The sequence below is a fragment of the Vigna angularis genome, chromosome 4 (genome assembly GCF_016808095.1).
Source record: "Vigna angularis cultivar LongXiaoDou No.4 chromosome 4, ASM1680809v1, whole genome shotgun sequence".
NCBI classification, from domain to species: Eukaryota; Viridiplantae; Streptophyta; class Magnoliopsida; order Fabales; family Fabaceae; genus Vigna; species Vigna angularis.
In genome coordinates, this window is record NC_068973.1 from 35,500,532 (window position 1) to 35,513,383 (window position 12,852).

A 12,852-nucleotide genomic window follows, 5' to 3' on the forward strand; every position below is an offset into this window, starting at 1 on the left:
ATCAAAGAAAACAAAATCCTCAATTCTATCTCGTGGCTTTAAATTACTTAAAAAAAATGGATCATAACATCTTTTTTACAATATATGATGATTTTAAAAAATAATTATGCCTATAAGTTAAAATATTAAATTTTGACTATTTTATTAAATTACATTTTTTAGTTGAAATAATTATAAAATATAATTTATTGTATTATCATTAGATAAGATATCATTTAAATTAAATATAATTAAGTAATACAGTGACTAAAATAAGATTTAAATATTATTTTTTCATTAATGGTTACAAATGAATTTTATTATATAAGAGATAACTAATTGAATATAACTCAATCAATTGTAATTATGTGGCTAGATAACACATAGTTTAAACTAACTATAATAATGAGGTGATTACAGAGCCTAAAATATAATATTAATAATATTATTTTCATAAATAATTAAAAATAATTTATTAAATTAGAGATAAATTGATAAGGTAATTTATTGAATGTTATAACTATATCTAATTAAATTGAACTTGTTATATAAGATATCATTTTGAATTAAATATAATTAGGTGATGGAGGGGTTAAAATAGGTTTTAAATTTAATTGCTTTTATTAAATGAATTTGATATGATATCAGAAAATTTGATAAAACCATAAATTGAGTTATAATTTTGAATGAAATATAATGGGGGTAGAGTGACTAAAATATTATTTAAATACTGTTATTATTATTAAAAATTAAAATGAATTTGATTAGATAATAGATAATTTAATTAGATAAAACTAATAGTTATAACTATATCTATTTAAATTGAATTTGATAAAAATAAGATATGATTAAATGACAAATAGTATAATAGGATAATGGATAATATAACTATATATACTTAAATTAAATTTGATAAAGATAAAATGAGATTAGATAAATGTTAATTTTATAAGATAATTGATAATTATAACAATATTTACTTAAATTGAATTTGATAAAATATAATTAGATAATTTATATATGACTATATCTACTTTAATTGAATTTGATAAAGTTAAGATATGATTGTATAAGTGATATAAGATAATTGATAATTATAATTACATCTGCTTATTAATTTGATTTTGATAAGATATATCATTTGAAAATTTGTAATATTTGGTTTCATTTGTTGTAGACAAACCATTTTACATTCAAGTAATTCTCTTTGATAATGAAAAGAGAATAAAAGTGTGTCAAAAGAAAGTAATTTTCTAATCCAAACATTTATTATAAATTTAATATTTAAGTTTCAAATTCATATCAATGACTTACATTTTAGGACATAATTCTGAATATGTTCCCTTTGTCCTTTACAGTTTCTGTGCTTGCACAAAATTCAAACTTATATTATATTTAATTAATCACCATCTAAACACATTATCTGTGTGCGTGTGAGTAATAATAACAATGAATTTGAACTTAAGATTGCATACAAATTAACTATTCAAATGTCAGGTGGTTTCTTTCTAAGATAATCATTAAGTTTGTTTAAATTTTAAATGACGTGTAATAAACTTTTTAAAATAATTACTTACTATAACTTTTTTATTAAAATAAATCAACTAAAAAATTGCACAAAAACACATTTTTTTCTATTAAACAATCGCTCATCTTAATTATATAATTAAAAAAAAGTGGAATTTTATACACAATAAGTATAATTGTATATATATATTGAACAATACTCATAAAAAAGTTATTGCAAACTATCAAACCAAAATAACTTAAACTTCTTTATTTAACTAAAAAAACCAAAATTAAGTATTTAACAAGTGTGTAATTCAACAAAAAATTCAGTCGGATACATTAAATTTCAATGAATTTTTACACTATTCAATTATTGTTTTCTTTTTCTAAGATTTATTTGGAAATCTTTAGCATTTGCCACATTTAAAATAATTTACGTTTACTATGGTTTACGACGAAGGAGTATTAATTAAAGAGCGCAATGATAATTTAAACAGCAAGAACAAGCGTAACAGAAGATAGATATAGATAGATAGATATAGAGAAAGAGAGAGAACAAATAATGAATGATGTAGTTTCAATTGAATTATAACCTGAATTCCACGAACACGAGCTAAAAGAGTGATTTGGTTAATAAAAAACAAAAGATCCCTGTTGTATCTCGTGATCGGTGCTACACAACATCAATGCAATGGTTTTTTGTTTAATAAAATGATAAGCTCCCGAAACGCCGTCGTTTACAGGGCAAGGATGAAAGCGGCGGAAGCGGAAGCGGCAGCGAGGAGCCCCATGCAGAGGCGTGAAGCGTCGCTGCTACCGGGAGCGGGAGCGTGAGCGGAAGGAGACGCTGCCATGCTACCTTCCACGGCGGCAAGAGGAACCTTGACGTCGGAGAACAAATTCTCAATTCCAGGTACAAGGATGGGCTTGGTGACCTCAAGAGCGGAAAACTCTTCGGGTTGTTTGGCCACGGTTTGCACAAGGCCGACGGTGAAGACAGTGCCGGGAGGAGAGGCGGCGGATCCCAAGACAACCTCGCCTTCGTTGACGAGCTGGACGAGGACGTATCCCTGTTTGTCCTTGGCGAGGCCGGAGGATTGGAGGAGAGTCTCGATGGGACTTTGGCTTCCAATGTTTTCCACCAGCTTCTTCTCGTCGTAGTATCCGATAAGAACGTGCGTGCTGATGGTGGCCTTCAGAAATTCCGGTGACTTCCCGGCGAGAGAAGCCATGGCGTCGTTGCACATGGGAAGAACGGTGACGGCTTTAAGGGCGTTTATTTTGTCAACCAGATTGGCCTCGGTTAGGGCTTTGTTGAACTGTTCATACTGAGGATCGTTGAGCGCCTGCAGCACATCCAACGCTTGGATGCTTCTGCATACGGCCAGAAGAAGAACCACTGCCAGAAGAGAAGACTTTGCGAAACCCATTTTTCACGAGTTTTTTTTTTTTTCTTCTCTTCTTTTCTTTGTCTTCTCCTTTGTTATTATTAGATACCGAAGCCAAATCTGGTTGATGGAGAATGGCGTCGTGAATGGTATTTATAAGAATTCTGTGAGGCTTGTTTTCCGTCGAGTCAAATTTTCTGTTATGGGTTCTTCTTCTTCCCGTGGTGATGCATGGTTTGCGTGGAGAAACGCGCGGAGGTGGGTACTTATTTATAGACGCTAACAAAAAATTTGTGAAGGAGTTTACATTACATTCGTCAGAAAAAATATAGCTATCCCTACTATGAATATTATCACTGCTTGAAAAATATTAATATCGTATACATAGATAATTAAGATAATCAATAATGGTAATTGTAGACTATGAGACTGATGATTAGAATTATAGACCAATTTTATTATTTGTTTTATATAAAAAATAGTCTATAGACATACATAAATCAAGTTTTAAAAAGATATATGTAAATATTGTAATAATTATCTTATTTTAAGGTTTACTATCTTATTACATGTAATAATAAAATTGAAATAAATGAAGTAAAAATTAGTATAATATTCGCATTTTAATATGTTAAAATTAAATATTTTTTAAACAAATAAACATAAAACTATTTTTGTTGGGTTATTTAAGCCAATTAATATGTTTTTATCCATGAGATATGCAAGACCAAACAAATCAATAACGCAAAATACTTAATAGATCCCACATTTTTACTTATAGTTACCGAATCAATTTAGACGATTCATTTCATATTTCCACCCTATAAAGAATCATAAATATTTATTCATGTTTTTTAAAATTTTTAAATAATATTATTTAGAAAAGTTTTTTGAAATATAAATTTAAATAAAAATACTATTAAAATATAATATAAAATATTTTTGACTCTAACCATGTTACTTTTAAGGAGATCTAAAAGCAAACATTTGAAAATACATTAGTTAATTAACTAAAATTTAAACAAAATTTCATGATTATATCTATAGAGAACTAACTGCCACCCAACTGTGTCTCTAATAGGAAAAATTATGGTCTCGTAATCCGTTCTTAAGAAGTTAAAGGCTGAACTAATTATTCATTTTGTTACATCCATCCATGTGGAACGATTTTTATTTTGACCAAAATATCCTTACTATTTGATAATGCTTTATGAAACAGGTTACAAGTTAAAATGTCACGTATATAATCTTTTACTCTAATTTTAATTTTAAGTAACACATATAAAGATATCAAATTGATAAGTTTAATACGTCCTCTGATAATTTTGTCGCATTATATTTTAAAATTTTAAAACAACACTCAACTTCAAGTTCATTGTTGATCTCTCCTTCAATAATTTCCATCCTTTTAATGATAAATTTATGTGAGTTTGAGTAAGTCGATTTAATGTTATCTTTTCAAAAATAATTTTCAACACTTTTTTTTATTCTAGCAAAAATTAATTAGATTATAAAATATTTTTTTATTAAAACTATAAAATCATTTTTCCAAGCATAGTTTAAAGTTTCGTGAAAGGAAATATCAATTTCGAGCTATTTAAAGATACATAAGAATCTAGGTTTGCCTCACTTTGTTTTTCTTGGATTGAACAAACAAATATAGAAAATACTAGTTTTCATCAATTCGAAAAGGTTAATCAATTATAACAGTACAAAACATTTAGTAGAATCAAGATTAAAACAAAGACAGAGTTTCCTTAACCAGGTCCTACTTTGGGAATATCATAATGCTCACTGAGGTTGGCCAGATATCGGTTGAACTCATGAATTCTATCTCTATGAGACTTGCTCGCCATTTTTGACAGTCTTTGAAGCTCAAGTTTCTGTGTCTGATGGAGAAATCGCCTTTCAGCTGGAGTAAGATGATCATCATATGATACACTCTCTGTGCTGTCTTCATGGTGATCCATTGACATCTTTCCACCTAACATATCTAAAATGAAAAGTAAAATAAATTGTAAAAGAGTTCATGTCAAACACTTAAACATGCTTAGACTAATTTAGCACCACGATGAAATCAGCTCAATCCTTTACTTTTAAAGTACCATTTGCTTAATCTATCATGATGAATCCATTCACATATTCAACATACAAAAATTTCCTGCAAGACAGTTTAAAGAAATCCAAAGAAGCTTGGCAGGAATCAGGTATTCCTTAATTCAAAACTTTATGTAAGTGGCAGAACAATCACAACATGATCAAATAGATCGGATGCACAAAGGAACTGGCAGAAAAATTGAAACTGATACGATGAGGACACTTATTTCAAGGTGAGGACAGGCCAACATTCATGGCAATATTTTGTCCTCTATAAGAGATTGAAAGTTGAATGATTAAGGAATTTCTTTGCAGATTAACACCCTTGCAGTAATTAGAGGAAGCATTCTTGAGTAAGGTACTACAATTTGAAAAGTGATACAGAACAGCCGCAGAGGTAAAAGAACATCCAATTCTAAACCCAACTGCTAATTCAAAAATAACAGAAATTTCTGACTCCACATAAGCAAAGAAGCTGAAAAATAATATATGGACACACAAATTCTATCAACTTAGTAAAAAGATTTAAGCATAAGCAATATAAACCTAAAGAAAAGGTGTAAGACGCAGATTAAAATTTTGACCATATTTCAATGTTTCTTTGCCCTTTGAGATCTTTAGCAGTCTGCATCATTCCATCCTGAGACAAGAACACATTTTCAATAACCAAATATATTGAACAGAGGAGTCAACATTTGATCAAATAAGACAGCAATATCAAGTGACTTGCAAAAATAAATATTTTGAAGCCACACTGCAATAATGTTTCTCACACATCATACAATATATCATATATAAATAAAATAATATATCTGAGAAACAACAAATATTCTTATATTAATTATCCCTATATTAATGATCCAGTAAGCCAAACAAAAAATCTTCCTAAATTCTAATACCATTAAAAAATAAATTTTAAGACTAAGTTTCAGTTTATAACTGGTGAAATTTGTCAACTTATATACTCTAAATTGTTCAGTTCGTCGAATGACTTGCAACATTTCCTTTGGCAAAAAGAAACCCGAAGCTAAGATAATGGTAATTGCACAGTTTAATCATGCCCAAAAGAAAGGAAGAACATTAAGCTCACCAGAACTAGTTTGGGAGAAATTATGATATCTCCTGTCTCGTTTCTTCTTCTTTTTAATCCTAAAAGCTTTTACATCCAACGCTTTTCCCTTCAGCTTCAATTTCCCACCCACGACGCTGTCGTACACCGACATCTAGCTTTTCAGAATCTTCCAAATACAGAACCCACGTTAATTTCTCAGTAGCACTCCTCCTTTTACAATTAAAAATCAACGAACATTACGAATTGAATGCAACAAGTAGAAATACGTGATCAAGAAAGTTGTCACCGCTATAAATAATTGAATGAAAAAAGTAATGTTGGCGAATTTTCTGGAAACAAGTCGAACGTTCTACCTTTTTGTTTGGGCTAGTTCAAATAGCCCGACCTTGTTTGATTTCGGTTTTATTTTCTGCACCCCATAACTTCTTAGCACACCCCTGAAATTGTCCAAAAAAAGCTATTTTACCTTACTTTCAAAATACATGTTCCGGAAGTTTTCCAGAATTTTTAGAACAAGATTTCTAGAATAAAATTTCCAGAACAGAATTTTTAAAAGTAAAAATATATTTTGAAATAAACTTTTTAGAATATATGTAATACTTTTTAAAATAAAATTTTTAGAATATCAAATGTGTTTTGGGAAAAACTTTTCGAAATATATAAAATATGTTATGGAAATAATTTTTTTGGAATGATTAGTTTTTTTTATTCTCTGCACCATTTTTTTTTCTCTACAACGACAGTAAAACAGTGGAAGCAGCGACAACAGAAACATCAGTGTGGTGTAATGATGGAAGACGCTTGCGCCTTTTATTATTATGGGATGCAGTAATTGTGGTGGTGCGGAGAGCAATAAATAGCCTTTCGTTTCTGTAGTACTCCTTCCCTTTTCAGTCGAGTTCTCTTCTTGCACCCCATTAATACTATATGCACTCCTATACTTAATAAAAAGATAAAAAAAAACTTACTCCACTATACACACCATCGTTTTCGCAGAAGAAAAGAAGAGAAAATGCATTCTGAAAAAACTCCTTCTCAAAAGCTTTTTCTAGAACATATCTTGTATGCTTTGGAAAAATCATTCCAGAAAAGTTATGTTTTGAAAATATTATTTCAAAAATTCTATTTTGAAAAACTTATTCTAAAATTAATTTCATTTCATGTGTTCTAGAAATTCCCCAGAAATTATATTTCGAATGCTGTTTTGTAAATTTCATTTAAGAGTCAGTAATATTCGGAAAATTCCAAAACGTTTATTTAAAAAATTCCCAAAATAGATAATTCGAAAATAACTTTTATAAAAAGTAAAATATCATATTGAAAGTTGGGGTGCGCAAAGAAATCATAGGTGCAGGCAGAAAAACCCTTCAGTCTTGAGTCGAACCTTCCATTCTTCTCACTCATCCAAAAATAACCAGTTGAAGTCAGTATATCAATAGGCTAACAACTGGCCACGTCACACCAAACCCGTGACGCCACGTGTCACACTTTCAACTGCTTGATTACTCCCACCTTCAGCAAAAAGCGCAACTAACGCTCGTACATGGCCATTCTCCACTGCACTCCACTTCCATTTCTTTCCCTCAGAACCACCCTCTGTTCCTCGAAGTCCACGTTAACCTCAACACTCACAAACCCAACAACAACAAAAACAAGAAACCCGTTGTTCCTGGCGATGAACTCGCTCGCGAAATCCGAACCCGTGTCGTCTTCAGGCTCTTCTTCGTCAACGTACGAGGTGCCTGAGCTCGATGCTAACGACATGGACCGCGTTGCGGATAACGCTTTTCGAAGGTACACGTGGAACACCAAGAGGAGTGGCAAAGGAACGGCCATTGTATGGTTCAGGAATGATCTCAGAGTTTTGGATAACGAAGCTCTCTACAAGGCATGGCTTTCCTCCGAAACCGTTTTACCTGTCTACTGCGTTGACCCTCGACTCTTTGCCACTACTTATCATTTCGGCTTTCCCAAAACCGGTGGTATAGTTATATAACTCGTATTCAAATTCATCTGCACCTTTTCTTCTACAGCAAATTTGGATGCAGTTCTTTTAGTACAAAGTGAAATGCAATATCTTGTGTTTTTGGTTTTTTCTTTTTCTAATTTCTACATAAAAAGAAAGTATGTAAGCATCGCATCACTCACGTAACTTTTGTGCAGCATTGAGAGCGCAATTTCTCCTTGAATGTGTGGTGGACTTGAGGAAGAATTTGATGAAAAAAGGGCTTAATTTGCTTGTACAACATGGGAAGCCTGAGGAGATTCTTCCTTCTCTTGCCAAAGCATTTCAAGCTCACACAGTAAGTATTTGAATTTCAAGCCTGATTTCGAATTGATGGAATTTCGTGGTTTAAGCTATACGGCTCATTGATGAATATGAAGCTGTCAGGTGTATGCACAGAAAGAAACGTGCAGTGAGGAGCTGAATGTTGAACGGTTAGTCATGGAAGGTCTTAAACAAGTTGCGACATCATCAGGAGAATCGAGTGGTGTCACAGTTTCAAACAACATCCTTAAATTGCAATTAGTTTGGGGTACCACCATGTACCATCTTGATGACCTCCCTTTTGATGCCACTTCTTTGCCAGATATGTATACTCAATTTCGCAAGGCACGATATTCTGAATCTGAGTTTCTTTTCACTGCTACAAATGCTTACTGATGGAATTCGAAATTTGCAGATTATTGAAGCCAAATGTACCATACGCTCGTGCATCAAACTACCACCATCTCTTGGACCACCTCCCTTGATTGAGGATTGGGGATGCCTTCCTTCATTAGAACAGCTTGGACTTTGCTCACAGAATGTAGGTTTTTCCATATCTATTGGTAGACACCATTCAAGAATGATGAGATAATGAACTTTATCATTCCTTTATTTTCATCCTCAAAATTTAGGTTATCAAGGGAATGAAGTTTGTAGGGGGTGAAACTGCAGGATTGAGCAGAGTACATGAATACTTCTGGAAGAAGGTTGGTTATCTCAAATTGACAATTTAGATCCAAATTAGGTAACTATGTCACTGTTGTTGCTGTATATGGCTGTTCTGCAAAACGTGATCTTAAATATGATGTTGGAGACACTAATTCCAGCCCTTGTTTGGTTATGTAATGCATTCTTAAGATTGTTCATTTGTAGGATTTGCTGAAGGTATATAAAGAGACCAGGAATGGGATGTTAGGGCCTGATTATTCTACCAAATTCTCACCATGGCTTGCCTCGGGAAGTTTGTCTCCTCGTTTCATATATGAAGAGGTTAAAGCTTGCAATGATCTCTGTTTTGTGCATTGTGTAACAGCTAAGAAATGAGAATGTATGAGTTAACAAACTTCAGTCTGTTCTTTATAGGTAAAGAGATATGAGAACGAAAGACTAGCAAATAGTTCTACCTACTGGTAAGTAGAAACATTGCATCTTTCTTATTAATGTATATCTTTGTCAAATTTCAAAATAGTATTCATTCTCCTACTTTCACTTTGTTATTCATCCCTTAAATCTAACTTTTCTGATTAATTGGAGTTTGTGAAGTTACTTTAATTTCATCAGAGAAGTTCTGTTTTTTTTTCTCCCTTTCACTTATCATTCTATTTGTTTATGAAAAAACGAACTCGTTGACAGATTTGACTTCCTCCCTCTTCTCAATTTGTTTTCTGTTTGAACTATCTTTACTTTTGCAGGGTTTTGTTTGAGTTGATATGGAGGGATTACTTTAGGTTTCTGTCAGTGAAATATGGGAATTCGCTTTTCCATCTAGGTATTGATAGGTTGAGAAATTTGATGTCTCTGGTGTTTACAGAGTTATGGTTTTAAATTCTTCTGGTTTTGATGTGCAAGTGAGAAAAAGCATCTTCCTATAACACCTTCTTTAAAAAGTTTATTCATATTACTTAGGTAAAATCTGTTTTTCTTTTCAGGTGGCCCTAGGAAAGTTCATCGCAACTGGAGCCAAGACAAGAATTTGTTTGAATCCTGGAGAGACGGTTGTACCGGGTACAATTTCTATCCGAGATTCAGAGTGTTGCTGAATTTGTTTTGATACAACTACTGTCGCCTGATTCTATTCTATGTTTCTTGTCTTAAAACATCAAATTAAATGTTGTCCCTGTTATGTTGTCTTACAATCTTCTACCTATTCTTTTGGCATAAACATGTAGGTATCCTCTCATAGATGCCAACATGAAAGAACTATCGACTACAGGGTTTATGTCTAATCGAGGACGACAGGTATCAACCCGAGCCCATTATTGTGTTTGTAAAGTATAATAAATTCTAGAAATTTATTCAAATACTGATTTTTGGACCAAAGTATATAATACTATTATTATATTTCACTGTGATTTTCCCATCAAATTTTATAACTGAAGCTGAAACTTGATTACCTTCTTGACAGATTGTATGTTCCTTTCTTGTTCGTGATATGGGTATAGATTGGCGCATGGGAGCGGAATGGTTTGAGACGTGCCTTTTGGATTATGATCCATGTTCTAATTATGGAAACTGGACTTACGGATCAGGTAAGTGGGGGAGCGGGAAGAAAAAAATGAAATGGGGTGCAGAAAAAAATAGCCCGTTTGCTAACATGAGCATATTGATGATGTTCAGTGAATATTGTTTTCCTAGTTTGAGATTGGGTTGTTTGTATTCATGTATATTAAGCTTACTCAAATTCAAACTATATCATGCTTGTATTAGTCTTCTGTTTATAATTTTTAAACAACAAATTTTACAACCTATCCTCCATCTATTCTTTCAAAGTTACCAATAGAAGACTTACTTCACATTTTAAATTGGATCGAAATGCTTCAAATTTTGGAAAAACGACAAAGATTACTCTTTTATTTGTCAAAAAAAATGAAATAACGGTATAAAAAATTAATCAATCAATTTAATATTCGATAATCACAAATTCATTAAATGGAAAAGTAATTTTCAATTATTTGATTTATTAGATCTTGAATTTTGATGAATTTTTTTTGTTCAGGAGTTGGGAATGATCCAAGAGAAGATCGGTATTTCAGCATCCCAAAACAAGTAAGTTTCAATGTTTATATAAAGTAAGTATGTAAAACATTTTTGTGTATTATTTGAAAGGTTTTGAATATTGTATATTTTAGTATTTACAAGTTTTTTTTAAAATTACAAAAATGGTAATTTTTTTATAATTTAAATTTAAATAAATTTTACTCTTAACTAACATTAAACTCTAAAGACAACTAAATAAATAACATACAACTCAAATGTAATCCAAATTCAAATTAAAAAAAATAAGTTTTTAATATTGATCATTTTTGTGTCACTTATCCACTTAATAGATTAGAGTTTTAAATCGATAAATCTATAATATTTTGTTTTTTTAAATTTACTTTTTATCCTGATTTACAATTACTATAAAAATATATATTAAATAATAGTATTGATACACAAATTAATAAATAATTAAGGTGAGTCGGGTTCTAAATGATCGGATTAAAAATTTTTTGTATAAAAAAATTATACTTTTTTCAAACCTAATCCAGTCCAAACTCATTCACATACAAGTTCTAACCTGAATTGACCATACTAGTGTATTTAATGAGATTAGAACATATTAAAAGGTTTGGAATGTTTAAAAAAACCTAAAAACAAGATATTTTTATTTATTAATAAATAATTTATGTAAAATGTATCATAATTTTATTTTTTTTTTGAATTTTTTGAGGTGTTGTTTTAAGTTTTAAAAGAAAACTTTTGAGAATTATTTTTAGAGGCCCGAAAGAATTGGTACTAAAAAAGTTTAAATATTTTTAAACCTAAATAAAACAAAGATTTTACTGTTTGGGCCTTGAGCTATATGGACGAGATAAAAATAAATAAAACCTTTTTTATTGGAGGCCTGAAACAATTAGTACCAAAATAAATTATATTTTTTAAAACTTAAAACAAGGATTTTATGTGTTAGGGCCTTGAGTTTATGGATGAGACCAAAAGAATTTTAAAACTTTGTTTTTTAAGACCTGAAGCAATTAGTACAAAAACAAAAATTAAACTTAAAACAAAGATTTTATATGTTTGGGCCTTGAACTGATATGGATGAGACCACAGATAATTTTTAAGACTCTTTTTCCTTAGAGACCTTAAGCAATTAGTGCTAATTTTTTTTAATTATTTTAAACTTAAAATAAGTATTTTATCTGTTTAGACCTTCATGTTAGATAAAGGATTAATTAAAAAATGGATTGGAAAATAAAATGATCTTTAAATTAGTGAACTGATATGGTACTGTCCTAAAAATTTCTTTCAGGCACAAACATATGACCCTGAAGGTGAGTATGTTGCATACTGGTTGCCACAATTGCACAAAATCCAAAAGGAGAAAAGGAACTTCCCTGCAAATATGTACATTCCTCAAATTGTGCCTCTCAAGTTTGGAACAATTAGTGGAAACAACAAGGATAGGTTTGGTGCAAGAAGAATCAACAATGAAAGAAAATGGAACTTTCAAAAGAAATGACAGCTATCATCTTTCTTAAAATTTTTATACATCAGAATTATATATATATATATTAGAGCTTTATGCTTTGTAACTTAAATTCATGGTTTTTTATACTTGTTCTGTTATGTATGCTTTCTTTTTCCTCTCAATAAGAGTAAAAAAGAAGCTGTTTCAGTTTAAATTTCAATACTTGTTGTAATGCAATACACATGAATTTCTGTCATGAAGTGAGATAATGTAAGGATGCTGCAGGAAATAGAAAGGGTGATGGCAGAGGAAAGAGAATATTCAGAAATGAAGAGAGAAAATTTCAAAGGGAATTTTTCTGTTA

At 30.9% G+C, this 12,852-nt stretch overlaps 3 protein-coding genes across 3 annotated transcripts; 1 reads left to right on the plus strand and 2 right to left on the minus strand.

Moving 5' to 3' along the window:
* Positions 1-2,055: 2,055 nt before the first annotated feature.
* Positions 2,056-3,084, minus strand: LOC108330481 (fasciclin-like arabinogalactan protein 3). Its single transcript, XM_017564965.2, has one exon. The coding sequence runs from the start codon at positions 2,916-2,918 to the stop codon at positions 2,226-2,228; it is 693 nt and encodes a 230-aa protein (XP_017420454.1). The 5' UTR covers positions 2,919-3,084; the 3' UTR covers positions 2,056-2,225.
* A 1,452-nt stretch (positions 3,085-4,536) lies between these two features.
* Positions 4,537-6,333, minus strand: LOC108330482 (uncharacterized). Its single transcript, XM_052877087.1, has 2 exons — positions 6,064-6,333; positions 4,537-4,869 (listed from the first exon to the last, which is right to left on the minus strand). Exons 1-2 carry the CDS (start codon positions 6,194-6,196, stop codon positions 4,634-4,636), a joined length of 369 nt encoding a protein of 122 aa, XP_052733047.1. The 5' UTR covers positions 6,197-6,333; the 3' UTR covers positions 4,537-4,633.
* Positions 6,334-7,576: 1,243 nt separating this feature from the next.
* On the plus strand, positions 7,577-12,852 carry LOC108330893 (cryptochrome DASH, chloroplastic/mitochondrial). Its single transcript, XM_017565484.2, has 13 exons — positions 7,577-8,027; positions 8,209-8,348; positions 8,438-8,659; positions 8,730-8,855; positions 8,947-9,021; positions 9,188-9,304; positions 9,398-9,444; positions 9,727-9,803; positions 9,964-10,039; positions 10,204-10,273; positions 10,440-10,563; positions 11,031-11,080; positions 12,330-12,852. Exons 1-13 carry the CDS (start codon positions 7,589-7,591, stop codon positions 12,537-12,539), a joined length of 1,773 nt encoding a protein of 590 aa, XP_017420973.1. The 5' UTR covers positions 7,577-7,588; the 3' UTR covers positions 12,540-12,852.

Bases quoted from the DNA above. Each gene is read 5' to 3' on its own strand.
- LOC108330482 (XM_052877087.1), bottom strand. From the start codon at position 6,196: ATGTCGGTGTACGACAGCGTCGTGGGTGGGAAATTGAAGCTGAAGGGA. The intron at 4,870-6,063 runs GTGAGCTTAATG...TTTTCATTTTAG, and splicing joins TTTCTCCCAAACTAGTTCTG to ATATGTTAGGTGGAAAGATG.
- LOC108330893 (XM_017565484.2), top strand. From the start codon at position 7,589: ATGGCCATTCTCCACTGCACTCCACTTCCATTTCTTTCCCTCAGAACC. The intron at 8,028-8,208 runs GTATAGTTATAT...ACTTTTGTGCAG, and splicing joins CGGCTTTCCCAAAACCGGTG to CATTGAGAGCGCAATTTCTC. The intron at 8,349-8,437 runs GTAAGTATTTGA...TGAAGCTGTCAG, and splicing joins AAGCATTTCAAGCTCACACA to GTGTATGCACAGAAAGAAAC.
- LOC108330481 (XM_017564965.2), bottom strand. From the start codon at position 2,918: ATGGGTTTCGCAAAGTCTTCTCTTCTGGCAGTGGTTCTTCTTCTGGCC.